The sequence below is a fragment of the Sphaerodactylus townsendi genome, linkage group LG05, assembly GCF_021028975.2.
Source record: "Sphaerodactylus townsendi isolate TG3544 linkage group LG05, MPM_Stown_v2.3, whole genome shotgun sequence".
NCBI lineage: Eukaryota > Metazoa > Chordata > Lepidosauria > Squamata > Sphaerodactylidae > Sphaerodactylus > Sphaerodactylus townsendi.
In genome coordinates, this window is record NC_059429.1 from 20,181,814 (window position 1) to 20,209,379 (window position 27,566).

The 27,566-nt window shown below is 47.8% G+C and overlaps 1 protein-coding gene across 1 annotated transcript; it reads left to right on the forward strand.

Annotated features, from left to right (window-relative positions):
* The first annotated feature begins 1,581 nt into the window (after window positions 1-1,581).
* FAM78B (family with sequence similarity 78 member B) lies at window positions 1,582-24,559 on the forward strand. Its single transcript, XM_048498064.1, has 2 exons — window positions 1,582-1,848; window positions 23,956-24,559. Exons 1-2 carry the CDS (start codon window positions 1,586-1,588, stop codon window positions 24,476-24,478), a joined length of 786 nt encoding a protein of 261 aa, XP_048354021.1. The 5' UTR covers window positions 1,582-1,585; the 3' UTR covers window positions 24,479-24,559.
* The last annotated feature ends 3,007 nt before the right edge of the window (window positions 24,560-27,566 follow it).

Sequence of the window (27,566 nt, forward strand, 5' to 3'; positions counted from 1 at the left end):
ATGTTGGAGCCCTTGCATTAATTCCAGTGGGTCATCTTGGCCACTGAGTTGTCCTCTGTTTGTACTCAGTATGGGTGATCGTTATTATTGTTGTTGTTGTTGTTATGATGCTGGGCGTGCAAGTGGGCATAACTGGACCAACCCAGGGCTATGCCTTTTAAGCACCTAGGACAGTGGAAATGCGCTAAGCAGTCCCAAATCCCAACTGCAAGGGAGAAAAAGCACCTGAGTTGTACTCTCTTTGTACTCAGTATGTGTGATAGTTATTATTATTTATTATTACTATTTGATTTCACAGCTGCCAGTTCTTTAGATGGCTGTTGGCCTTTCATTACAATTCGAGCCTCACCCAGAGGCCTAGGAAGCTGTAATGTATCAGTATTCGTCCAGATCCCAGCAGGGCTGCCTTCTGAATCGGACAGATGTTAATTTTGTCGATTTGAAGATGTTTCAAGTGCTGGCCGATTGTTGTTGTTGTTGTTATGTTGGGCGTGCAAGCGAACATAATTGGACCAACCCACAGAGCTATATGCCTTTTAAGCACCCAGGTCAGTGGAAATGCACCAGCCAGCCCCAAACCCCAACTGCAAGGGAGAAATACGGACCTGAGTAGTCCTCTGTTTGTCCTCAGTATGCGTGATCATTATTATGATCGTTATTATTATGATGATTGTTATTATTAATTATTATCATTATTTGATTTCACAGCTGAGCTGCCAGATCTTTAGCTGGTTGTTGGCCTTTCATTACATGCGTGATCATTATTATTATGGTTATTATTATTATGATTGTTATCATTATGTATTATCATTATTTGATTTCACAACTGAGCTGCCAGATCTTTAGCTGGTTGTTGGCCTTTCATTACAATTCGAGCCTCACCCAGAGGCCTAGGAAGCTGTAATGTATCAGTATTCGTCCGGATCCCAGAAGGGCTGCCTTCTGAATCGGACAGATGCTAATTTTGTCGGTTTGAAGATGTTTCAAGTGCTGGTCGATTGTTGTTGTTGTTGTTATTGTTATGATGCTGGGCATGCAAGCGAACATAATTGGACCAACCCACAGAGCCATATGCCTTTCAAGCACCCAGGTCAGTGGAAATGCGCCAGCCAGCCCTAAACCCCAACTGCAAGGGACAAATGCGCCCCACAGCTCTTTTCCTCCACCTTTTCCCAAGGCAAGCCCAGGCGCGGCGAGCATGCCAGAGGAGAGCCCGGGCTACGCCGCCCCCTCCCCTCTCCCCGGTGCCTGATCTTCACGTGACGCTCCGCTCACACGTGCCTGCGAAAGACACTCGCCCAGCATCTTCCCTCCCCTCCCCTCCCAGTCCCCCGGCGGAGGGAGGCGTCCGCACGTGCCCGGCGGTCCCTCCCCGGCGCCCTGCCTCTGCTGCCCGCCGGCGCGGTCGGATGGATGGCAGGCGAGCCGGCCAGGGCGCACCGGGCTGGGCGGCGGCGGCGGCGGGCAGGTCGCGCGCTCCGCCGGGGCTGCGGCTCCTTGGCCCCGCGGCGGCTGCCATGAGCGGGGCCGGAGGGGCGCGGGCTGATCCCGGGGCCGTGGGGCGGCGGGGCGGCGGCTAGGGGCGATGGGCTGCCTGCAGAGCGTGGCGTGCAAGGCGCGGGTGCGCAGGGAGAACATCGTGGTGTGCGACGTGTCGGCCTGCATCGAGCCCGGCGCCACGGCCATCGAGGAGACCTCGCCCATCGTGCTGCGCTACCGCACGCCCTACTTCCGCGCCGCCGCCCGCGTCCTCATGCCGCCCATCCCGCGCCGCCACACCTGGGTGGTGGGCTGGATCCAGGCCTGCAACCACATGGAGTTCTACAACACCTACAGCGACCTGGGCATGTAAGTCGGCAGCCAGGTGTGGGGGGAGGGAAGGGGACCGGCCCCGTTCTCCAGTCGCCCGCCCCCCCAGCTCTCCAGCCCCCAGGGGACCCGGCAAGTTGCCTTGGCAACTAGAGGGACCCCTTGCGCCACCAGCGGGCCTGGCCTTCGCATGCCCTGCAGGCCTCGGGGAAGGCCCTGTTAGCGAAGGTTGCCTGGCAACAGGAGGGACCCCTCCTCATCCCTGAAGGCCTGAGCGCCCCCACCCCTCGCTAAGGCATATTTGGGAACATGGCCGCAGCCCCCCACCCCCTTCCCCAGTCCCTTCCCCATTTGCTAACATGGCACTAGTACTCTAGGACAGTGGTGGCGAACCTATGGCACGGGTGCCAGAGGTGGCACTCAGAGCCCTCTCTGTGGGCACGCGCAGAGTCGCCCCCACCCCCACACATCTAGGCTGGCCTGGGCCACTGGGCTCGATTATTAGCATTAAATCTAAGACCTGGTTTTGGGGAAGCAGTGTAGGTAACCCTGTGAAGCGCTGTTAAACCCCACTGATTTTCATGCGAAGAACTACAGCACGATCCTTTACCTGAGAGTAAGCTCAGTTGCTGGCAATGGGGCTTGCTTCTGAGTAAACCCTCCTAGGGTCATGATTCACCCATTGGAAGAGTTGCACGGTTGCTTCAAAACAAAGCCACTGACTACCACCAAGCTTACTCCCGAGTTATGCGCGCCTCAGAGCCAACCGTTTTTTTCTAAACTAAAACCTCAGTATTCAGGTCCAATTGCTGTGTTGGCACTTTGCGATACATAAATGGGTTTTGGGTTGCAATTTGGGGACCCGGTCTCGAAAAGGTTAGCTATCACTGCTCTAGCAGCACCCCCTCCCCAACAAGACACTGTGTGCCTGAGGCCCTCAGGCGCAAGCATTAGATCTCCCCCCACCCCCCACCCCAGTGTTTGAAGAGCAGGAGGAGTTTGGATGTATACCCCAACTTTCTGTCCCTAAAGAAACTCGAGGTGGTTTACAACCATCTTTTCCCTTCCTCTCCTTGTGAGGTAGGTGGGGCCGAGAGAGTTCTGAGAGAACTGTGACTGGGCCAAGGTCATCAGCCAGCTTCATGTGGAGGACCGGGGAAACACAATCCAGTTAACTAGATAAGAGTCTGCAGCTCATGTGGAGGAGTGGGGAATCAAACCTGGCATTTGGGAACATGGCAGCACATACCACCACACACCCTATTCCCAGCCACCATCCTGAATGTCTGAGCCCCTTCAGCAAATATCTGGCTCCTCTATGCTAAGGAACATGGCGGCAGGGATCCTGGTTAGGGGCTACAGCCTGGTCCGTTGCTTTGGACAGTCCGCTGCCTATATGCACTCTTGTGTTTCAGAAGGTGTTTTCTCCCCGCATCAACAGTTATCCTGGCCTGTCTGTGTATGGATTCATATTAGATAATTTCTCTATGGCCCCTTCCGCACATGCTGAATAATGCACTTTCAATTCACTTTCAGCACACTTTGCAGCTGGATTTTACTGTACGGAATAACAAAATCCACTTGCAAACAATTGTGAAAGTGGATTGAAAGTGCATTATTCTGCATGTGCAGAAAGGGCCTAGGTCAGTGATGGCGAACCTATGGCATGGGTGCCAGAGGTGGCACTCAGAGCCCTCTCTGTGGGCATGCACAAACAGAGTGCCCCCCCCACACACACATCTAGGCTGGCCTGGGCCACTGGCCTCGATTATTAGCGTTAAACCTAAGACCTAGTTTTGTGGAAGTAGTGTAGGTAACCCTGTTAAGTGCTGTTAAACCCCACTGATTTTCATGGGAAGAACTGAAGTGCGATCCTTTACCTGGGAGTAAGCTCGGTTGCTGGCAATGGGGCTTGCTTCTGAGTAAACCCTCCTAGGGTCGGGATCCACCAGTTGGAAGAGTTGCACAGTTGCTTCAAAGCAAAGCCATCAACTACCACCAAGCTTACTCCTGAGTAACGCACGCCTCTGAGCCAACTTTTTTTTCTAAACGAAAACCTCACTGTTCAGGTTAAATTGCCGTGTTGGCACTTTGCGATAAATGAGTGGGTTTGGGGTTGCAGTTTGGGCACTCGGTCTCGAAAAGGTTCGCCACCGCTGGCCTAGGTGTTTCTTCGTGTTTTTGTGTGCAAATATGTTCTCCTTCTGTCTGACCCTTCCTGTGCTTATTGCAAAGTGTATGTGTGAGGGCGTCCATAAGGCAAATGATGCTTACAGAAACCAAGCCAGGCAGGCAAGTGCACCTGTTGTGCTGGTCATGTGCTATTTCACTCTTTCCCCACCACCAAATAAATCCCAGTCTCAAATAGTAGATATTTTGCCAAAGGCTGGAATCACTTGGGTGTGGTGGGTTTTCCGGGTTGCATGGCGTGTTCCTCTGAAGATGCCAGCCACAGATGCAGCCGAAACATTAGGAGAAAAGGCTACTGGAACACGGCCATACAGCCCGGAAAACCCACAACACCCTCGTATATATTTTCCTTGTCAGTCTGGCACCTGGAACCTTTTGAGCAGCTAGCCCTATACTATAAGAAGCAATACAATTTAAAAACTAAAATTTAAAAATATACACGTAATCAGAGTATCAGCTTGAGTACAAAACTGCATCTGAGCAAATATAAATATCTTGCTTGACAGATTCTGTAAAATGGCACATTGTTCGTGAGCAAGCCAACCTCCCCTGATCATTGAAAGGGAAAAAAATCTTCACTAATCAAAAATAAGACTGTTTTTAGCAAAGCTGGAAACTCCTTGCTCATTACAGGCATCAACTGGCGTGGCTACTGTAGGATCTATATTCAATATTCAGTGGTCTGTTTTTCATTATTAGATCTTCATTTTGTATTTCACCCTGTATTTCCGGCATCTCTTAAACCCTGTTTATTTTTTGCTGCAAGAGACTGGTCTGGTTACATCTCTGGGCTCATCACAATGTAGATGTCCCTGGAGTAATGTTGCTAAGTGCTACCACCCTCTCAATCTCATTGCCGAGGAAAGGTATAGTAGAGATTGCTGCTGAATATGGAGATCCATACAGTGAAGTTGTCATTGGTCTTACAATTATCATGTCAGTGTGACTGTCCGTGCTGCAACCTGGCTAACATATCTGGCAAGAACCAGCTAAGATGGGCAAAAGTTGAGAGCACGCCTGGGTTAGTATACCTTTCCAAGGACTCAATCTACATCCTCAAGGGTCATTAGCTGAAGTTCACCCTGTCAGACTCGTATGTAGGATCTATATTCAATACCATGTTGTAACAGGTACAAGCCATTTTATCCACAGAATGCCTCTTGCCCATGTCCAGCACACTAAAAGTCTGCCCCAAATTCTGAAGCTCAGACCCCTTCTGCACATGCAGAATAACACACTTTCGATCTACTTTCACAATTGTTTTCAAGTGGATTTTGCTATTCCGCACAGTAAAATCCAGCTGCAAAATTCATTGAAAGTGGTTCTGGAGGGTTTTCCGGGCTGTGTGGCCGTGGTCTGGTGGATTTTGTTCCTAATGTTTCGCCTGCATCTGTGGCTGGCATCTTCAGAGGCGTATCATTGAAAGTGCATTGAAAATGGTTTGAAAGTGCATTATTCTGCATGTGCGGAAGGGGCCCAAGAGATCACAGTAGATCCCACCTGCCTGTTAATAAATCCCCAACACCTCATTCCACTTCACAGGCCCTGCTGAGCCATCTGGGGATGCTGCTTTTGGTGCCAGCCACCCTATTGTTTGCTGTGTCAAATTTTTTAATCCTGTCCTGCGATGCAGTTGTGGTATGCCGCTCTACCTAAAAACCACAGTAACAGGAGACCAGCTTCATCCTCAAAAGGCCTAAAGTGAAATTTGTCTATAACGGATTGGGACTTAAATTGTGTGTGTATGTTGCATCTGTATTATTGGATCTCTCTCTCCCAGCATCCACAGCAACTTTGGCACATGAGTGTGTTGCCATAACAATGGCAATCTCATCTTCAACGCAACTGGTCCCCTGTCCAATTTTCCCAGGCACCAGAAGCAGGGATATGTGCATCAACAATTGATGTGAGCTTGGATTCCGCTCTTCCCTCCTGTCCACCCCTCCACCTCCCCAGCTGTGCGTGTCTGCTTTCTGACTCCAGCTGTCTGCTTTTGCTGAGTTATTCCCTCATTTGCGCCAGAGCTTCTGGAACAGGGTACCTCATTCATAAATGCTTTTTCTGTTTGCAGCAGGCTCATTTCCAGCATGCACATAAATCTGCAGATGGACTTCTGCCAGGTACATGTGGGTTAATGTGCGAGATGCTTGCCTTTGTTGTGAGGGTGCCTGATGGTCTTTCACCGTTCTAGCCTGAACAGATTTGCACCCTTCTTAGACCCATTGTCATCAATCGACTTAGAAGAGCGTGATCCTGTTTAGGATCCTGTTTAGGATCCCATTACAAGTTATCTCTGTCTTTTATCGTTTCATCCCCAGTGTTTCTCTTTGAAACTTCTGCAGGAAGAAGAACTTGGCAGTCCCTCATCGTCCTGTTTCTTATTTGTCTGGCTTACCAAATGTTGCAGTCTGGGCTTCTCTTTTTTTATTCTTATATAATGTTTCCCTGATTTCCAGCTTCTGTTGTCCAAATGGCTAGTTGTCCATGCACCTAGATTTTTCTAGTGTACCCAAGAAGGGTACAGGCATGGGGTACCTGCCAGAGGTACCTGTACTGGATGCTGCCCATCAGGTTATGTGGGGGGATGCAAAATTGCCCCCCACACACCAAAGCCTTCTATGGGCCTGCCAGGCACCCCTCAACTCAAGGGGCACTCCGGCCAGCTTGCAGTAGGCTGCTGGCTCGTCACCAACTTCTGCTGCCTTCCCCGCCCAGGGGGAAGGTTGGGGGCGAAGGTGGGAGGGGGTGCCTGGAGCAGGTGTTGCCCCCGGGCACCATCCCCCCATGCGCCTCTGGACAGGGGTTCTGTTGTTGAAAGCCAGGCCTGTAGGATTTATCATCTCCACCAATTTGGCCAGTCATTAAAGAGCTAAATTACCTCTTGCTTTCTGCTGCCCGCCTGAGGCTAAAAACAGCCACAGTGCTAAGGTGGCATGCTGCAAAACATGACTGGTAGGTTGCATTTAGCTTGGTGGATCACAAAACTACGTGATGCTATTGTCTGTTTGGGCAGTGGGAACATAACATTGTTTGGGCTATGAGAACATGTCCACTGTTTATTGAAGAATCCCTATTGATGGAAGTGTTTTCCCCACAAGGCTGTGTGTTGCTCAAAACTGAAGCCATTTGGGATTTGATTTTTCTGCCTCTGTAGAAGGGGCACTGAAGCGCTAGGATTGGCACCTGTACCTGTACTTCTAAGATGGTGTGTAAAACTCACATGTGAGAGTAGTGGGAAGGAAGTTAGATGCTGTGCGTGCGTTCTTGCTGTTGTGTGCATAGTCTGTCTGAGACAGCGGCACACTCTGAAGTGACTCCATCAGGTTGTCCAGTTGTTTTGGAGATAGTTTCCTAATAGTAGTAAAAATGTGGCACAATTGGGGTTGATCACCTTCTATAGGAAACTGAAAATGCCTCGTGGATGGGTAATTCAGGAACACAAACCCAGTTTTCTGGCGTTACAGACAAGGAGTTGTTTCTGGCGTCACAGCAACTTCAGGAGTATGCTTGTAGCAAAGCCTTTGTTATCCCTTCTCCTGTACTCAAGGGCAGGGTTGCTTTGCCCTGTTTGAAAACAGTGTCAGAGGGTAGCCGCAGGGATCTGCAACAGAGCACTAGATTTGAGTCCAGTCGTGCCTTAGAGGCCGACAAGATTTCCAGGGAATGAGCTTTCAAGATTCAAAGCTTCTTAGCTTTGATTCCTGAAAGCTCATATCCTGAAAATCTTGTTTGTCTCAAAGGTGCAGCTGCGCTCAAATCTGGCTGCTCTCCTTGCCTCTGAGAACTGTCAGATACAGACAGTCATAACCATGTACTTTGAATGTATACAAGTTACTCCAAATCCAAAACCTTTATTAGGCATAAAGTACAAGCTTTTCAACAACAGAATCCTTTCTCTGTAGCAGCCAAGTCTTCTCTGCCGATTATTTTACTCAAAAGCACTTTGACAGCAACTTCATCATGTTTGGTGCTGCAGCTTGCCCACCTAAGGGATACCAACAAACTACACCTTCATCTTTACATTATCTGCCCATTGGGAACTCCTCTTAGGTGCATTGTGTCGTTGCCCCGCCCCCAGTCTTGATGCTATTTTTTGATCTTTTCCTTCCTCTATCTCACAGACATCACCTCCACACACACGCCAAACACACACCAATCAATTTATTTTATTTTTTAAAATTTTTAATTGTATAGAATATTATTATATTTGTTACATTCAATATGTTTGTTCCAACTATACATTTTTCCTCTTTCACCCCCCTCTTTTCCATTGATTATTTCAAGCAAGCATCAGAAGGTTCATTCTTCTTATTCTCTTGTTCCATAGTTCTTCGTTAAATCCGGCTTCTTCCATCCATTTTTCATACAATGTCCATAGCTTCATAATATCTTCTAGTTTCTCTTGCCATAGTGTATTTTTTGCCAGTCTCTCAAAAATCTCTAACTGTATTTGTTCCCAAATATATTCCAACCATTTTGAGACCGTCCATTTCTTGTTATCTTTCCAGCCCCACGCCAACACTGCATGTGCCCCTCTAATCATTATTTTATACATTGGTTCCAAATTTCTGTTCACTCTTATATCATCTATTACCCCCACAATTAATAAATCATTGTTTACGTCAATTTTTACTTTTACTAACTGTTCTACATATTTCAAAATATTCTCCCACCAATCAATTTATTAACTATTTTGTTAACATGATTTATGAAGAGACACCCCTTGCAAAGATGATTATCTTTGTCCTTGCCACAATTTTGCATCGGGCACTTTTTGCAGCCATTTTTTTGTCTGAATTGCTTACCATCCCCTTTTTTCCCCTGATTTGTTGGAAAATGGTGTAGTAGAGTTAGATCCTGCTTCAGACTGTAGCTCTGATCAGAGGAACCTCAGATTCCATGGAAACGCATTTATCTTTGCCATTTGTGGTGTTGAATGTGAAGGTATATCTTCCTCTTGAAGTAAATACAAAGAATATATGGTGTTTTTTTTATCTTGCTCATCCTCCAAGGCAAGGTGATGTTTGAAGTTTTTCCCTTCTTCGTTGTTACCCTTATAATAACCCTGTGAGACTAAGAGAGAATCACTAGCCCATTCGTTATATATAAAAAGGAAATAAGTAGAATAGAATAAAAAGGAAAATGAATTGAGCATCAAATGCAGTCCCTCTAGGCCTAAAACTTATTCCTTTAGTAGTTTAGAGTATTCAGTTGTAGGCAGAATAATCTAAAAATTAGCAGATCTCTGTTTTATCTCTTTTGTGCTTTCCTTGGCCTTCTCATGAAACCCTTTCTTTTTCAGTCAGTCCATAGCTTGGCCTGTCTCCTGTGTCTTAGCCCTCCTTCTCCGTCATCCCCACTGTTCCCAGTTCTGGTCTGAAAGGTTTCCCAATTCTTCCTCAGTTTCTCTTCTAAAACCTCTTTAGGCATCTTAGTTGCCTCTCTTCCCCCTTGAAGAGAAATTACAATCCTCTTTCTAAGAGATTTCTATGAGTTCTTGGTTCTGTGGACTAGCTAGCAAACTCGATCTTCAACCTGTGAAGGTGGTTTTGGGGTAAACTTAGACCTCAATCAAGAAAGAAACATGGGATTGCTGAAGTGTATCAACATGTGGTGGCATTCTTGGTTATGGAGCTGAAACTGACATTGCACTGTTGCCATGATGTCACTTTCTCCTCCCAGTTTCTCCATCAGGAGCAGGGTCCCTGACGTGGAGGAGAGTTGAGGTCCCTCACTATGTTAAGACTTGGTCCCCCTATCCTGAACACACAGTCTGGCCCTCTCTCCCCCTATCTGGGCTACAACATATATTCTTGCTTCTCCAACTTCATACTCCAGCAGCCCAAATATCAAAATAAAGCGTGGGGGTTCCCACTCTCCCGGCCCTGTGCCACCTGGTGTAGTCTCCCTCCTTCCCCTTACCTGGATGATCTACTGCCTGCTTCCCGCTGGTCAGGGAGCAGATGATGCAGCCTGCTGCTCTACTGAGTTCCAGGGCTAGGCCCTGTGGACAGCCCTGCTGCAGCAGCAGGTAGCTGGTGGCGGGCATGTGCATTCAGAGGAGTCCGGGCTGGGTTTCACTGGCCCAAGCCTAAAGGCTTTCCCTCTCCTTGGGCTCCCCTTCTCCCCTCTCTCTCCTTCTCTCTCTCACTCCCTCTCCCTCTCTCTCTCTCTCTCTCTCTCCCTCTCTCTCCCCCTCCCCCTCCCTCTCTCTCCCTCTCTCTCTCCCTCTCCCTCTCTCCCTCCCTCTCTCTCCCTCTCTCTCTGTTTCCCTCTCTCTCCCCCACTCTCTCTCCCTCTCTACCCCTCTCTCTCTACCCCCTCTCTCTCTACCCTCTCTCCCTCTCTCTCTCTCCCTCTCTCTCTGTCTATTCTTCCCTGTCTCTCCTCCTCACCTCCTCCACTGCATCCACCACACTGCTCTTCCTTCCCCAGTCCCTCTTTATCCCCTCCTCCCAGCCGCGCCCTCTGTAGACTCTCCCCTGCTCCACCATTGGGCTGCAGTCCATCTGTTGGGCTCTGCCATAGCTCTAGGTGGCTGCCAGGCCTGCAGCCTCAGCTCCCTCTTTAAACCTGTGAAGGGCAGGGGTCTGACTCCTCCCCCATGGCCAGGCAGGTGTGGCCGGCCATCAGCGGCAAGCCAGGTTACTGTGCCCACCCAGGAGGGCCTTGTTGCAGGGACCTCAGGCCTGCCTCACCGCCAGCCTCCTCAAGCATGCCTCCCCACTTCCAGGAGGCGGGCCCTCTGAACGTCCTGATCATCCCCCAAGACAGAATCTGTTTGTCCTGGTCATCTACAGGCAAGACGTCTGTTCTCAGGTGAAGCCGAGGGGGGGGGTGTTAGATTTTGATAGATCAAGGGTCTGACCTCACACATCAAGGATCCGGCCCAATAGATCAAGGGTCTGACCCCATAGAAGGCAATTTCATGTGTTCTCAGGGTTCTCTTTTTTAACAAACACAAGCTGCTTTGTAAAGCAAGTCTCGCACCGGAAACAGCTCGTGTGTATTCTCATCTTGCCCTCTTTAAAGAAACTGAGGCTATATTTCACAATTTCAGAAGGTTACTGAAGAATGAATGGTGGGAAAGCCCTGGGGAATTATTGGCTCATGTGGAGAATTGGCCACTAACAGCAGAGCACCACTATGTACGTCATGTGACAGCTTTTGAAGTCCGACACAAAATATCATCTGTTTGTTTTTAAGATTTCAATTGGTGTCCTTTACTTCCCTGCTAGGAAATCATGTCTGTATATTCCTTGGTATTGTACATAGAGATGTGAAGGTCCGAGGGGAATTGGGGGGTGAAGATAGAACCTTCCCCCTCCTGTTTTTGGTTGGAAATTTGGAGTAACCCTGAAAACAACTCCTGTGAAATAGTTCACCTTCTGAAATAAATGAAATGCTTTTTGTGACTAGGTTTAGCTAGGGTTGCCAAATCTGACTTGGCAGCTCCCTGGAGATTTAGACTTGGTGTTTGGGGAGTGTGAAGTTTGAGGAGATGCTGACTATCTCAGGGCGTTTCCCCACTCACCCCGATCCCCCCTATGCCACATGCTGCTCTCAGCGCACAGCATCCCTGGCGCGCGCCCGGGCATCCCCACGACCCCGCGGTCATCAAAAGGCGCCGTTTTCTCCAGCACCAGGGATGCCACGCACTGAGGGGGCGCGACAGCGTCAGCGTCGGGGCAGCTGCGCTGTCGCCGCCCCTGTCGTGGGGAGTGCCCCGGGACCCCGCGCTACTTGAGGAGAGTAGCGCAGGGCTTAAGGTAAGTGGGGAAAGGCCCTCAGTTGTCCCCCTCTGACATGTGTGGCTGATTCACACATTACAGAGGCCTTGTGTCTCTCACAACGGGCCAGCGTGGTGTAGTGGTTAAGAGCAGGTGCACTCTAATCTGGAGAACTGGGTTTGATTCCCCACTCTGTCACTTGAGCTGTGGAGACTTATCTGGTGAACTAGATTAGCTTGTGCACTCCAACATGTGCCAGCTGGGTGACCTTGGGCTAGTCTTCGGAGCTCTCTCAGCCCCACCCACCTCATAAGGTGTTTGTTGTGGGGGGAGAGGGGAGGGAAAGGAAATTGTAAATCCCTTTGAGTCTCCTTACAGAAGAGGAAGGGGGGGATATAAATCCAACTCTTCTTCTTCTTCCATGGCAGGACATTGTGACACATGACTCAGCCCATTCTCATTTGATTACATAGAATATCTTGTCTTGTCAAGGCATGAGGGCACTTAAAGGAAGAATCTGCTATGCAATGGTTGGGAACAGGGATTTCAAAGAAAGGTGTCGGGTTCTACAGGTAGAAGCACATATTCAACATCCAGAGCCTTATTAAAAGGAAACGAGTCCTGAGCAAAGTGGAGTGTAGCTTCTGTTTGCTATTAACAGAAACCAGATTTAACACAACATATTTCTGTCCGTCGGCTGTGAGCAAGTCATGCCTCATCCGCTGTTAAGTCTAACCAGCTGGCATGACTAAGATTCTAATTGCTGACTCTCCAGCTCAAAATAGTGAGAAATTTTATCCGGCAAGAACAGAACGACAGAGACGCAAGCGGCATAGTCTGTGTCACTTCTGTGTAAAACTGAAGTGTGTGGAGTTAGCCTGGCGACCATAATGGGGTAGTGTGCGCTTTATCTTAATGTTGCTAAACTAATTTAACTCCTGTAGCTGGCAGGGGACGGAGGGAATTGTTTGTTTTCAAAACTTCAAAAGGGAGACTTCAGAAAGGAAGTGCTGAATCAGAAAGTGACAAATACAGTCAAAGTTTCTGACCAGGTCTGATCCTGAGAATGTTTCGTTAGCGCACAGGTGTCAAACTCATGGCCCTCCAGATGTTATGGACTACAGTTTCCATCATCCCCTGCCAGCATCATGTTGGCAGGAGATGATGGGAACTGTAGTCCATAACATCTGGAGGGCCGCAAGTTTGACACCTATTCATTAGTGGAAGATGGTGACTTCCATGGTGACAAGAGTATCCTAGCAGATAGAAAGACTGTCCCATGAGTTTGGGGCCATTTGGGAGGGAGGTGGGTGGGTGGGTGGAACTGTCCAAGGGCATTTTTGACAGATGATGGCATACCTCATCTTTAAGGATGAATGAGTGAATGGTTTCCAGGGCAGATATCAGTGAAGAGCATGCAATCATAGCGGCCTCACTGAAGCTGAGCAAGGATGGATCTGGTTAGTGCAGTGGTGGCGAACCTCTGGCACTCCAGATGTTATGGACTACAATTCCCATCAGCCCCCTGTCAGCATGGCCAGTTGGCAGGGGCTGATGGGAATTGTAGTCCATGAACATCTGGAGTGCCAAAGGTTCGCCACCACGGGGTTAGTGTCTGAAGGGAAGATATCTTGGGAAATCCACACAAGCTTCCTTGGGTTTCATGTTGGAAGAGATGTGGCATCAAAACACAAATAAATGCATGATTCGTGGTTGGCATTAGGGCAGATAGTTCCCATAATAGTTTCATCCAAATGAATATGGGACAGCGTTGGCATCTAGGTTTATGGAATCTTGTATTGGGTAGGAAGAAGCTAGTGTGGTGTAGTGGTTAAGATCAGCAGACGCTAATCTGAAGAATCCTCGCTTTTCCAATGGAGTCTGCTGGGTGACCTTGGGACAGTCACAGTTCTCCAGAACTCTGTCGGCCCATGCAGAGGTGGGCAGTGGCAAACCATTTCCCAACACTTTTTCCCTTGAAAGCCTACAAGCTCGCCATACGTCCCACTTTGATTTTACTCAATATACCTTAATTCTGTTTTCATCTGCTAATGGAAAAATAATAGACGGTTTTTTAAAATGAATTTTTTTTGCAAAAAGAATGAGTTCTGGACATATTTTATAGACATGCGTGACACCAGGAAGTACAGGATAGTGTGAATATATCTAGATTTTGCTGGCATTGGAAGATAGACAACGTAATTGCTTTTCACAGTTCAAAATGTTTAATATTTGCCATCCTGCGGACGGACCACAAATAGGGTGGGGAAGGCGGCATTGACATGCTTTAAATTAGGGATTTCCAAAGTGGGTGCTACTTCTCCCCTTGTGGCAGTGGAAGCCTCAAGGGATGAGGAATTTGGGGACAATAGAATAGCGACAGAGAGTTTTGGAGCAGGAAGGGGCCAGTGTGAGGATTCCTGGGCCAGCCAGCAGATGAAAGGTTGTTCAGATAAACACTGGCGCCGCAGCCCATATTTAGCTGTGACAGCTTTGCAAAGTGGCCTGCCCTGCCCCAAGAAGCATCTCTGCATCACCATCAGGCACATGTGGAGCTCAGCCAGATTGGGGGGCAGTGGTGGGAAAGGCCCTCTGGCTGTGGGGGGGGGGGGTAGTAGAGAAGTTGGCATCCTCCAACTCTTTTGAAGCAGCCCCTGAGGCAGGCGAGCTGACTTTTCCTTGCAGGGAGCTGTCCAGCCCTTTGTTGTCGGTGGCACAGGTTGGGGGGCAGGTTGGCTGCTGGGGGAGGCAAGATGCTCCAACGGGACTCCTGTGGGACTGTGGTGTGCTGGCAGCTTGACACACACACCCCAAGCCCTACAGCAGGGGTGTCAAACTCGTGGCCCTCCAGAAGCTTAGAGACAGCTTCTACTCTAGAGCTGTGGCTATGCTGAACTTCGTGGCTTCGTGTTGATGTGTTTGGGGCTGTGTAGGGATGGGTGGAGGAAGGGGAAAGTGAGGATGGGGTATGAGTCTGAAATTGTGTGCATCGAGGAATGCTGCTGTAAATTTCGTTGTGCGTGCACAATGACAATAAAATGCTTATGCTTATGTTCATGAACTACAATTCCTTTCAGTCCCTCCGAACATGAACATTGGCCATAATGGCGAGGGCTGATGGGAATTGTAGTTAATGAACTTCTGGAGGGCTACGAGTTTGACACCTGTGCCCTACAGGGTCGAACCCATGTGACTAACCCACTCTCCTCCCGCAGAAAGGGTGCACTCCCTCCAGGCTGAAGGCTCCTGACTCCAGCCGAGGAAGGGCTGCTGGGGTGATGGCCTTCTGGGTCATCTGAATTCCTAACAAGAGGCAGGGGAGGGGGGGCATGCACAGGGGTCCCTCCTGCTTCTCTCTCACCCTCCGGCTTAGCTATTTTATTTTTTACATTTTGCAAGGAAAAAGAGCACGCTGGGTGGGCGGAGAGGCAGGGGCCACAGGCTGCCGAATGTTCTGCCACCTAGGAATGGTAACCTCCAGGCAGGCTTGAGAACTTGTCACGCTATTGAGGATTCTAGATGTATGAACAAAGATGTATGAACAAAGGCTAAGTTGGTTGTTGTGGGTTTTCCGGGCTGTGTGGCCGTGGTCTGGTAGATCTTGTTCCTAATGTTCCCCCTGCATCTGTGGCTGGCGCAGCGTAACAGACTTCCCTCTGTGATACACCTCTGAAGATGCCAGCCACAGATGCAGGCGAAACGTTAGGAACAAGATCCACCAGACCACGGCCACACAGTCTGGAAAACCCACCACAACCAGTTGAATCCAGCTGTGAAAGCCTTGAACCATACAAGGCCAATTTCTTGGGGCCAGATAGGCAGAGTTAAAGCTATTAATTGATTTCAGCCTGGTTTTAATATTGATTTTTAAATTCCTACACCATCATCATGAAAGTCAGAGATTATGCCTGAGTACTGGAGTAGGTGAAGGGTTTGTATGTTTTTTGGGGAGGGGGCGAGTCAGTAAAGCATGTGAGTATCCACAGATGCATTTCAACCAGTTGTATTGATAAAATCATGAACCAGATTCTGGGAGAAAAAGAACAAACAAACTGGCTTTAATGGTCAGTAACATTTTCTTCTTCCTCTTCTTCCTTTTCTTCTTCTTTTTCTTCCCTTTCACAATATCCCATGATCCTCCCATTTGTCCAATACAGATAACCCATCAACCAGGAATTGCAGTGATGTAACTTTTATTTATTTATTTCAGCCATTTTTGTGCCTCCTCTCCACCCAATTCAAGCTTTCCCATGCGGCAAACATTAAAGATGATTGGGGAAGGCAATGGCAAACCTCCCAGAAAAAAAAAATTGGCCTAGCATCTGTTATGATGTGACAGAGCCCCATGAGTCAGTAATGACTTGGTTCTTGCACAGGGGACCAGCTTTACCTTTTTCGATGGAACAAGACTGAAGTGATATGGCCCCTGCACCTCTGCTGGTTTAGCGTGCTCAGGGGTGTCAGATATTGATGGGGGGGGGTGCAATTTTAGCTCTTGCCCCAGGCACCTTTTTCTGTAGATACACCCCTGGCAACAGGTCACAAATGGCATTCCCCAGAGGAGCTGCCATGCATGTTGACTTCTCTAGGTAGTAGCTAAAACACTTCCTTCCTCCTTCCTTCCTTCCTTCCTTCCTTCCTTCCTTCCTTCCTTCCTTCCTTCTTTCTTTCTTCCCTTCCTTCCTTCCTTCCTTCCTTCCTTCCTTCCTTCCTTCATTTCTTCTTCCTTCCTTCCTTCCTTGCTTGCTTCCTTGCTTGCTTGCTTGCTTGCTTTCTTCTTCCTTCCTTCCTTGCTTGCTTCCTTCTTCCTTGCTTGCTTCCTTCTTCCTTGCTTGCTTGCTTCATTTCTTCTTCTTCTTCCTTCCTTCCTTCTTCCTTGCTTCCTTGCTTCCTTTCTTCTTCCTTCCTTCCTTGCTTCCTTCTTCCTTGCTTTCTTCCTTGCTTCCTTCCTTCCTTGCTTGCTTCCTTGCTTCCTTCCCTCCTTGCTTCCTTCTTCCTTCCTTGCTTGCTTGCTTGCTTGCTTCCTTGCTTGCTTGCTTCCTTGCTTCCTCCCTCCCTCCCTCCCTCCTCCCTCCCTCTACCCTCCCTCTACCCTTTCATGTTGCTAAAACAGCTGAATAAATTGGTTTACTTTTACTAGGTCATGTTGTATTTGTGAAATGCGTGCATGTGTTTACAGTGTTAGTAGTTGTTTTAAATTTGCAGCAGACCTCTTACTAAGAAAGAGGTGTGTTCGTATGCGTATGCGCAGGGAGCACTAGGGATAGGACCCGGGAGCCAAGGGGGCGGCTGCCTGAAAAAGTTTGGAAATTGCTGCTTTAAATGAATTTTAAAAGTAAAACTTCATTGATCTCGCAGTGCAATTCTGTGCATGTCTGCTCAGAAGCAAGCCTCATTTTGTTCACTGAGGTTATTGTAAGGCAAGTGTGTTTAGGATTTCAGTCTCGGTTAGTCTGGGAAGCTGTCGTGAGGAGAGGGGAGAAAGCTCAAACTGATAACGTATCTAACCGAGTGACAAGCATTTTGACAGGGTGGACAGATGGTCTTGTGTGAACTGTGGGATAGCTTCTATTAGGTGCATTTTCTGGAATTTTCGGTGGGTTTTCCTCGAGGCATACTCTGCAGCCTCTCTGTAGGCCTGGCTTTATGCCACCAAGCTCTTGTAGTGATGAAAAAAAAACCCTGGTACTATTTCATTTAGTAGTATCAATTTACGTTCTTTGAGAATACTAAAATACCCTGGTACTAATTCAGGCAGCCGAGTGCAGTGACGTATGTGTTTTTGCCTGGGAAACACTGGTTGCTGCCTGGGGCTGTCTTAGAGAGGAAACGCTTGACCCAATTCCTTGCATTCAGTTAGCAGATCAGATTATTTTTAAACCAATTTCAGTGTGCCGGGAATGTCTGAGGAAATTGGTTTTGTCACCCTGGCCAGAGAAGATTAAAACAAGAGTGACCTGCCTGGGAGCAAATATCAGATATTTTGAGATGGGCAGTTACCAGTGACAGGAGTGGCACGCCAGTTCAGGCTCATGAGCAAATGGCATGTGTGTTACTAACCTCCTGTTTGCAACCAGCCGCTGCGGAGAATCACACTTGCATGGTCCTTTCGGTTTTGGATCTGGAGACTTGCGTTGAATCAAATTTGTTTTGTTATTGTATAACAGATTGAATGGTGGTAGTAAAAACCATCAAGTCGCAGCAAATTTATGTTGACCCTGTAGGGTTTTCAAGGCAAGAGACAAACGGGAGTGGTTTTCCGTTGCCTCCTTGTGCTAAGTATCCTGGTATTGGTTGTTGTGGGCTTTCCGGGTGGTGTGGCCATGGTCTGGTAGATTTTGTTCCTACCGTTTCACCTGCATCTGTGACTGGCATGTTCAGAGATGTAACACAGAGGCGGATTCCGCATGGGCCAAAAACAGCGGTGTGAAAACAGTGTAAACCCTTTTACATTGTTTTAAACCATTTTGCACTGTTCTCACACCGCTGTTTTTGGCCCACACGGAATCCACCAGAGAGAAGTGTGTTACACACTGTGTCCAGAGAGAAGTAACACACCTCTGGAGATGCCGGGCACAGATGCAGGCGAAACGGTTGGGACAAGATCTACCAGACCACAGCCACACAGCCTGGAAAGCCCACAACAACCAGTGGAGTCTGGCCGTGAAAGCCTTCAACAATATAGAAGAAGAAGAGTTTGGATTTATATCCCCCCTTTCTCTCCTGCAGGAGACTCAAAGGGGCTTACAATCTCCTTGCCCTTCCCCCCTCACAACAAACACCCTGTGAGGTAGGTGGGGCTGAGAGAGCTCCGAAGAGCTGTGACTAGCCCAAGGTCACCCAGCTGGCATGTGTGGGAGTGTACAGGCTAATCTGAATTCCCCAGATAAGCCTCCACAGCTCAGGCAGCAGAGCTGGGAATCAAACCCGGTTCCTCCAGATTAGATACACGAGCTCTTAACCTCCTACGCCACTGCTGCTCTTGGTATTCTTTGGCAGTACCATTCTAGTACTAACCAGGGCTGACCCTGCTTAGCTTCCAAGATTTGGTAGTATCAGTGTTTGGGGCTGTGTAGGGATCGGTGGAGGAAGGGGAAAGTGAGGATGGGGTATGAGTCTGAAATTGTGTGCATCGAGGAATGCTGCTGTAAATTTCATTGTGCGTGCACAATGACAATAAAATGCTTATGCTAAGAGTATCTATTCCTTTCCTTCAGCTAGTCTGGAAATTCTGCTCCTTCTCTGTAGTATGGATCTGGCAAGAATATATTTGTGATGCCTTAAAAAAATGTACTCCATCTCAACCCATTCCCCTACTCACTACTGCTTCCATACCAGGCAAATCCTGTGATCCCCGGCGTAGTCTTTTGTCAGTGGCAAAGGGTCACCCTCAATCCTGTTTCACAAGCAGAAAAAACTTGTTGGATCCAACACAGTTCCCTGCGTGGTAGATGGAGTAGTGCATTGTTGCAAAAAAAAAGAACACTCAAACACCTCTTACCAGTTTAAAGAATCCCCCTAGTGAAGACCAGAAACTGACAGTAATTTTTAAGAGAGTTGAAAGTGATTGAAGAGAGGAATTGCCCTCCATGCCGCGATGTGCACGTTCTTTTTTGATTCAGCTGTCACTCAGCAATATTATGTATCGATTTTTCTCTTCCTAAATGCATGCACCACTTTTCTATCTAGCGCATATTCAAAGATGAATCACAAAAGATGACAGCAGATGTACTGATGAAAATCCATGGGAGAATGGTGCATAACAGACAAGCAACAAAATCCTAGCCTGATGTGACAGGCCGCTGACTGCCGATGCCTTATACCGACCTGAAAACTTGATCGACCAGGGGTTCAAAACAACCACCAAAAAGAATTCCACAGACCTGAGAGAGTAGAGAGGTTGGCAACTAGAGAGGAAGGAGAAGAGTAGCGCAGGATCAAGTTGGATCCTAAGGTAGGGAAGTAAAACTCGAAGTCCTTCCCTGAGAGATAAAGCTCCAAGGAATAGAGGATGATCCCTGTCAAGTATTTAAAAAAGGAAAATTGGAACCTGTATGTTCCTGCCTCCTCTAACTTTAGAAATTTTCACCAGATTAGCTTATGCCTGTTTATCTAAGGAGTGACAGCTACGTGATCTCTCTGAACAGTTGCAAACACCTGTGGGTGGAACAGAACAGTCACATTCTTGTAAAAAAACTACCTACTGTGTATAGCTATTCAAAATTTCCTTCATTCCTATTGCCTTTTCCCCTACCCAGTTTAAACATGAAACTTCCCTGACAGTCTGACTTGACCATTTCTCCAGGAAGGGAATAATAAAATTGCTCCTGTTTTGAATTCATATCGGCCTCTTGTATGCCACATTAATGCATTGTATAAATCAAAGGATTTCCTTCTTCCCTCTCCTGGAAGATCTCTCTTTACACTGATTATATGTACTGCTCTCAACCTGAGCTCAATAACTCCAAGCCACTAGATCTCCTGGTCTGTGTAGACATGCTTTAACTACAACACTCAGAGATGTCACAACAAGTAGGGCCAGGCAGAATTTCACACTGTCTGCCACTACTTTCCTAGAGAGGTAATGTTTTGTCACAGCAAAGACAGATAGATGTTCATGTGAGGAATTCAAAATTCCAAAAACCTCTCAGAATGTTGTAACAAGGTAGATATCTTCCTCCCCCCTCTGCATCATGCAGTTACTTGCCCAATCAGAGTGTTGGAGGCCACAGCCAATCAGGTGGTTTCTCCTGTTCCTAGGTCTTTTTGCCTCACTCTGAAGGTAGAAGAGAGTTGGATGTATATCCCCCCCTTTCTCTCCTGTAAGGAGATTCAAAGGGGCTTACAATCTCCTTTCGATCCCCCCCCAACAAACACCCTGTGAGGTGGGTGGGGCTGAGAGAGCTCTGAAGAACTGTGACTAGCCCAAGGTCACCCAGGTGGTATGGTTCAACCAGATAAGCCTCCACAGCTCAAGTGGCAGAGCTGTGGTTCTCCAGATTAAAGTGCACCCACTCTTAACCACTACACCACGCTTGTAAACAATATCTTACTTTGACAGAACTGCATTTTTTAAAATTATATTTCCAGGCAATTTGTCACACCAGCATTTTGAATTCTTCCAGGAAACAGATTGGAGGACAGTGAAGATCTTTAAGCCCTGGGGAGAGGGGATTATTAAACCATATCTCGGTCAAAAACCTGCCAGCCATGTTTTTGGACCTGTGGAATTTTCCAAAGACTTTTCAAAGGCAGCCTCTTGTACAACCCCATTGTAGCAGGCAAGGCTGGATGTTAGCTACACTCTGAGCTGCTGTGGTAAGCTTTAACGACTGCAGTTGGCAAGCGGTGGTCCATTGCACCTGAACTGCGAGATGTTTCCTGTTCCCCATGTCAGATTGAACTTGTTCCCTTTACCACTTGGAAGAGTTCTCTGTGGCCCCTTCCACATACAGAATAATGCACTTTCAGTACACTTTGCAGCTTTGCAGAATAACAAAATCCACTTGCAAACAGTTGTGAAAGTGGATTGAAAGTGCATATTCTGCATTTGTGGAAGAGCCTTTGATGGCTTTGAGCCGTCACAACAGTTGCTCCTGATACAGTTACTGGAAAGTATCTGGAAGGAGTATAGCCTTGCCAAAACAATGCTTTAAAAGCTTGCCTTTAAAAAGAAGCATTTCAAGCATCATTGTAAACTAGAAAATATTTCTTCTGAAGTGTTTCCTAATTTATTGTCAAAGGCTTTCACGGCCGGAATCACTGGGGTGCTGTGTGGTTTCCGGGCTGTATGGCCGTGTTCTAGCAGCATTCTCTCCTAATGTTGCTAGAACACGGCCATACAGCCTGGAAACCACACAGCACCACAGTGTTTTCTAATTTTCTGTGTCCACCCCTAGCCTTTACTTCTTTACATAGCAAGCAAGCAAGTTGAATATGCTTCCTCTCAGGGAAGTTCTCCTTGGGTGGGAAAGTTCCAGAAACCATCAATAGGAAGATGTTGCTGGTGCAAGCAGGTTCATCAGTAATGAATTCAAACCACCTAAATAGTATCTGCTGTTAGGAGTGTTGTAAAATATCCTTTTTCGGTTCTACTGGCCATATGCAGTTTTCTTAGGTCCGGGATATGTCTGTAATCCTAACCTGAAACCTAAGACCACCTTTGATTTTATTTTAGACTAGCAGGGTGCCCACGCTTCGCTACGGGGAGTTCAGAAAAGCGGAGCGCAGAAATGCAAATACTCCACCCATAAGAAATGCAAAGAACTCCACCCGTAAGACGGTTGTGGCCAGTAATATCTTGGAGCGTCCTACTTAGGGCCTCGATACCTCCTGTGTGAGCCATGGTGCAGTCATGGTGCTGGAGTCCCAGTTTGAGGCTTCCTGTCCTGTGGTAGACTTGTCCGTGCATTTTGAATGTTGGCATGAAATTGCTCTCTTTCACTTGTCTGTTGTCCTGAGGGTGACATTCAGCATGCTCCCGCACTGGTTGTGTGTGAATTTCGGGGTGACAGTGCGCGTGCTTCAGCACAGCCTATGTGTTGAGGAGTGCTGTGTTAGAAGGCAGGTGGCGCAGCAGTGGAGCATGTTCTCCCTTTAGCGGTTTCAGCAGAAGGAACAGGTTCCTACGTGGTGAGGAGTGCGGTGTTAGACAGGGCCCCTGTGAATCGCTACGTGTTGGTGATCAAGCGTCTGTATGAATTTGTTGAGTCCCCCTGTAGCGGTTGCAGCAGAAGGAACAGGTTGCTGTTGGATAGCAGGGCACCCATGGTTCACTACGTGTTGGTGAGAGCGGTGTCTCTGTGAATTTCAGGGTGATCGTCAGCATAGTTCTGTACAGTGTGTTTGTGAACTGAGGGGTGACATGTAGCTTGTTTCCTCACAGTGTGCCTGTGGAGTGGCGGGGTGGGTTTTGCATATTTTGCAGCAGCTTTCTGGCGCTGTCTGTGTGTAATGCAATGTGTAAGTTGCTGTGTGTATTTAAGGCATCGCACCATTGGATCAAGTGTGCCTGTTGTTTTGTGGGCAGTACCACAGCTGGTCGATGGGGATGGTGGAGTTAGAGCAGCAACGTGGCTGTCACTGAAAAGTCCTGTGACAGGAAGCTGTAGATGTAAATGCGGAGTACCAATCACTGTTAGAGTGAGTGACTCATCAGAGGAACTGGGAAGCCAGCTGAAGTGCCTTGGTGCTCAGCTGTCATCCACAGAATGTTCAGGCAGATAGGCAGAGATGAATAGGAAAAACAGTAAATAGCTAATATCTCAAGTTGAATTCAATATTTTTGGAAATCCTTTCTTACTGAGCGCCTCGGGCACATGAGGAGCCGGCGTGCCAAATTTCAAGTGCGTAGGTTCAACGGTTTTTGAGTTCCGTTGGTGAGTGAGTCAGTGAGTGGAATTCGCTTATATATAGATAGATATAGATATTGTTCCCTGATTTTCTTCCTAGTTGGGATACAAAGTGGCTGACCACATTGTTCTCCTCGTCTTCATTTTATCTTCAATAACCGTGGGAGGCAGACTAGAGACTAGGCAAAAATGATTTAAGAAGAAAAAGAAGAGTTGGATTTATATTCCCCCCCCCCTTTCTCTCCTGTAAGGAGACTCAAAGGGGCTGACAATCTCCTTTCCCTTTCCCCCTCACAACAAACACCCTATGAGGTGGGTGGGGCTGAGAATGCTCCGAAGTGCTGTGACTAGCCCAGGGGTAGGGAACCTGCGGCTCTCCAGATGTTCAGGAACTACAATTCCCATCAGCCCCTACCAGCATGGCCAATTGGCCATGCTGACAGAGGCTGATGGGAATTGTAGTTCCTGAACATCTGGAGAGCCGCAGGTTCCCTACCCCTGGACTAGCCCAAAGCCACCCAGCTGGTGCGTGTTGGAGTGCACAAGCTAATCTGGTTCCCCAGGTAAGCCTCCACAGCTCAAGTGGCAGAGCAGGGAATCAAACCCGTTTCTCCAGATTAGAGTGCACCTGCTCTTAACCACTACACCACTCTGGCTTTAAGCCAACCCACCAGCTTTTTTTATCAGAGTGACAATTCAAACCTGGTTCTCCTGGATCCTCGTTCAGAACCTGTCTCTTTCCCCTCCTTTTTTCCCCTTAAAAATAAATTTCAGATTTTAGAGACGATGGTGAAATTGGACCGCCTGATCTAGAAGAATCACTCATTAGCCGTTCCTGTTTTTTCTAATCTTCTTGCTTTGCCCTCCTCCAACAGGTCAAGCTGGGAACTTCCAGATTTGCGGGAAGGACGAGTAAAAGCCATCAGTGACTCCGATGGCGTCAGCTATCCCTGGTACGGGAACACCACTGAAACAGTTACTTTAATTGGCCCCACCAGCAAGATCTCCCGGTTCTCGGTTAGCATGAATGACAACTTCTATCCCAGCGTGACGTGGGCCGTCCCCGTGAGTGACAGCAACGTGCCTCTGCTCACCAGGATCAAACGGGACCAGAGCTTTACGACGTGGCTCGTAGCCATGAACATGACCACCAAGGAAAAAATAATCTTGCAGACTATAAAATGGAGGATGCGCGTGGACATTGAGGTGGACCCTTTGCAGCTCTTGGGCAAGCGTGCCCGGCTAGTAGGGAGAACTCAGCAGGAGCAACCCAAAATCCTAAACAGAATGGAACCCATCCCACCCAACGCACTAGTGAAACCCAATGCCAATGATGCCCAGGTCCTTATGTGGAGGCCCAAGCGAGGCCTGCCTTTGGTAATCATACCACCCAAGTAGAGGGCATCGTTGACTGGACAAGATGAGGGCTTTTGCCGCCGCCACTGGTGTGGATATCTGAGCCAAAGAAGACCTCTCAAATTCACCATAATTAGTTAAGTGGTAGTCCTAGTGGGGGAAAGGAATCTCGTGATATATTGAATCGAGCGATCAACAGAACGATCACTAGTGCCTGTGGCTAATGCTTCTTCCCAGCCAACTCGTTGTAGTTACGGAAGCTTCCAGAATGTTGCCTGCTCTCAGATACACAGGGGGTAGGAGAGGACGGGATGGCATATTACCACATTATACCTATGCATTTTTTTTAATTGATAATCAGAATTTCCGTCCTGCTTGTTGGAACTGAGCTAATGTTTACAAGGAGGGTGGGGGTGGGTGGGATATTCAGGCCATCTGTTCTGCTTTGCTCCTGCAGACAGAGCAGCTCCGTCCGCAGGGAACTGTCCGTGGTGCTGAACTAAAGCACAACTTGACCTACCAATAATCTTCACGCCTCCCCCCTTCCCCTCTTCCTGGGGATAATTAATGCCATCGAACAGAGTTGAGACTTTTTTTTTTTTTTGCATGCTTGATGAGTGTGTCTCACATCGTCGTAATCGTAGGAGCTCTGCCATACTTTTCTGGGTCAAAATCCGCAGTTAATCAGCCAGCCACACCTGAATGTTTGATACTGTTCTTTTCACGCCAACACACACGTACCGTCAATAACTCTGCTTTTTTTATACAAACCAAAATAATCTATAGGCCAAAAGACAGTGCGCGCACTCTGAAGGGATCGGTTAGATTCTGTACAAGAGGAAGACGACAAGAAGGTGCTTGGAAGTCGCCTGGGTACCAAAAAAAATAGATTTTAAAAAATTGATTGTTCATACTAAAAAAAAAATTCTTTTTGACTGCTCCTTCCCTAGGGACTGGAGGATCCAGACTATCATTAACTATGGGAATGCAGAGCTGAAAGTCCCAGTACATCTCCAATGCCTCCACGGAGGTGAAATCTTTACTAATTCTCGGGGAAAGACAGGCTTTCCGAGAGGGAGCTTAGTTCTTCAGTACACACAGAGCAGCGAACGGGCACTGCTGCACGGACTTCAGAGCTAGGCAGAAGAATCTCACAAGCCAGACGCTGCCCTGGGCTGCCTTTTAACACCTCTGTTTTACAGGGAAACTTCCCCGGATCCGCGTTGAGTGGCAGTAAGTCTCTGAATGCCATTGCTAGGAGGCAACATCAGCGGATGACCTCAGCCTCTGTTCCCTGTTGTTGGACCTTCAGAGGAACTGGTTGACTACAAGGATGCTGGACTAGATGGCCTGACCCAGCAGGGCTCTTCTTATCCCTCCCCCTCAACCCCCACCTTGCATGCAGCCAACAGGATTTTTTTTCCAAAAAATCCCCTTATTTGAAGTGGGAACGCATGATCTGGGAATGAAAGTGGGTGGATTATGGGAATATCTTTTCCCCTTGCATCTTTTTTTTTTCGAAGCACCTGCTGCCAGAACTGTTGGTGGCCTCTCTTTCTGTTGAGCTGGTGATGCCGTAATGGGAAACGGGACACAACTTTTCGATCTGTAGCTCATTTGGTCTCTGCTAGAAACACAGATTCGATTTTCCTTCCCATTCTAGACAGTCATGCACTCCCAGGAAAACCTGCTTAATGCGAGACTCAGAGAAAGTTCAGGTGATGTGGTGTGACTTTTTCTTTTTTTTCCCTGCCATCCTCCGGATGCGCGAGTGGAGTTTTTACAGCCTTGAGAGAAAAGAGGGTGCTTTAGAAAAATGTGTAGCTGGTACCAAGGCCAGGTGACCTACTGCATTTGAAGCCAAGGTGCTGGGCATAGCGTTTACATAGAAACTGCTGAATGAACATGCAGGTGAGAGGCGTGCAGTTGGTGGGAGTACATCTTAGCAACATCTTCATCATAGCAGAGTCAGCATTACCGTACCGGGATTCTTGTTGGTCTGTCATTCTTGGTGCTCCTGAAAAGAGCAGTGGGTCGTACCAATGCATTTGCCCACAGAGTTGCCTTCATCTTTCCTCATTGATGACATCTCTTTAGATTACTGTTCTCTGGCATTAGCTCTTCTCTTCACTAAGAAAGCTTGCAGAAATTCAACCATCTGAAAGGGGCAGAGGGAAATCTTTGCAGTCTTCTCCCCAAATTCCCCAGCTGGCTCTGGCATTGTTTCCCGGTTGTCTAGGCAGAAAGGTTAAGCTGCAAGACTTAATTGTGGCCTTCAGGGTACCAGTTCAGTTTGATCCCAATCTTCTCTGCTCTAAAATTGGTCACACGCTGTCCTTGTGCTGCGTCTCCTCGCCATTGTTCTGTCATGTTTCCTTGTTGAGCTGTCCATTGGTTCCTACCATCTCAGACGCTGTAAACCTCTGGAGTTCCTGGGAATTCTTGGCAGCTGCATGAGAGCCACTGGGCATCGCCATGGGTGGGCAGATGCAGCACTTGTGGAAAGATTACTGCATAATATGTATGAAGTGCTTCAAATATTCACGTTTGGATGCGTGCCTAAGTGGGCCGGAGGACATATCTAGGGCAAACATCCTTGAATGCACGTGATGATTCTGACCAGACCCCAAACAAATTCTGCAGTCTACCATGCAAGAATGAATGGAATGGAATCTGACAGAGTAGAAGCAATGGGTGATTCCTTTAGCAGCAAGTTTTGGCCAGTGAGAGGGGACAGTATGCAGTCAGTATGCTTTCTACATTATATCTGATTGTATGGACCATTCACGCCAATCAGGCAAGTGTTAACAATCCTGACTTTCAGAAATTCACATACTATTGTTGAAGGCTTTCACGGCCAGAATCAATGGGGTGCTGTGTGGTTTCCGGGCTGTATTGCCGTGTTCTAGCAGCATTCTCTCCTGACGTTTCACCTGCATCTGTGGCTGGCATCTTTCAAGAATCTGATAGTAGAAAAGCAAGTGGAGTATATATACCTGTTGGAGTGTCCAGGGTGGGGGAAAGAACCATTGTCTGTTCACAAGTAAAGGGTGCAATTAGCAAGCTAGATTTACATGTGTCGAGTGGGATCCACCTAGTGACCTTGCTATCTTCATTGTTACTCACATGC

Excerpts from the sequence above, each read along its gene's own strand:
- FAM78B (XM_048498064.1), top strand. The coding sequence starts at position 1,586 with ATGGGCTGCCTGCAGAGCGTGGCGTGCAAGGCGCGGGTGCGCAGGGAG. Across the intron at positions 1,849-23,955 it reads ACCTACAGCGACCTGGGCAT|GTCAAGCTGGGAACTTCCAG; the intron begins GTAAGTCGGCAG and ends CTCCTCCAACAG.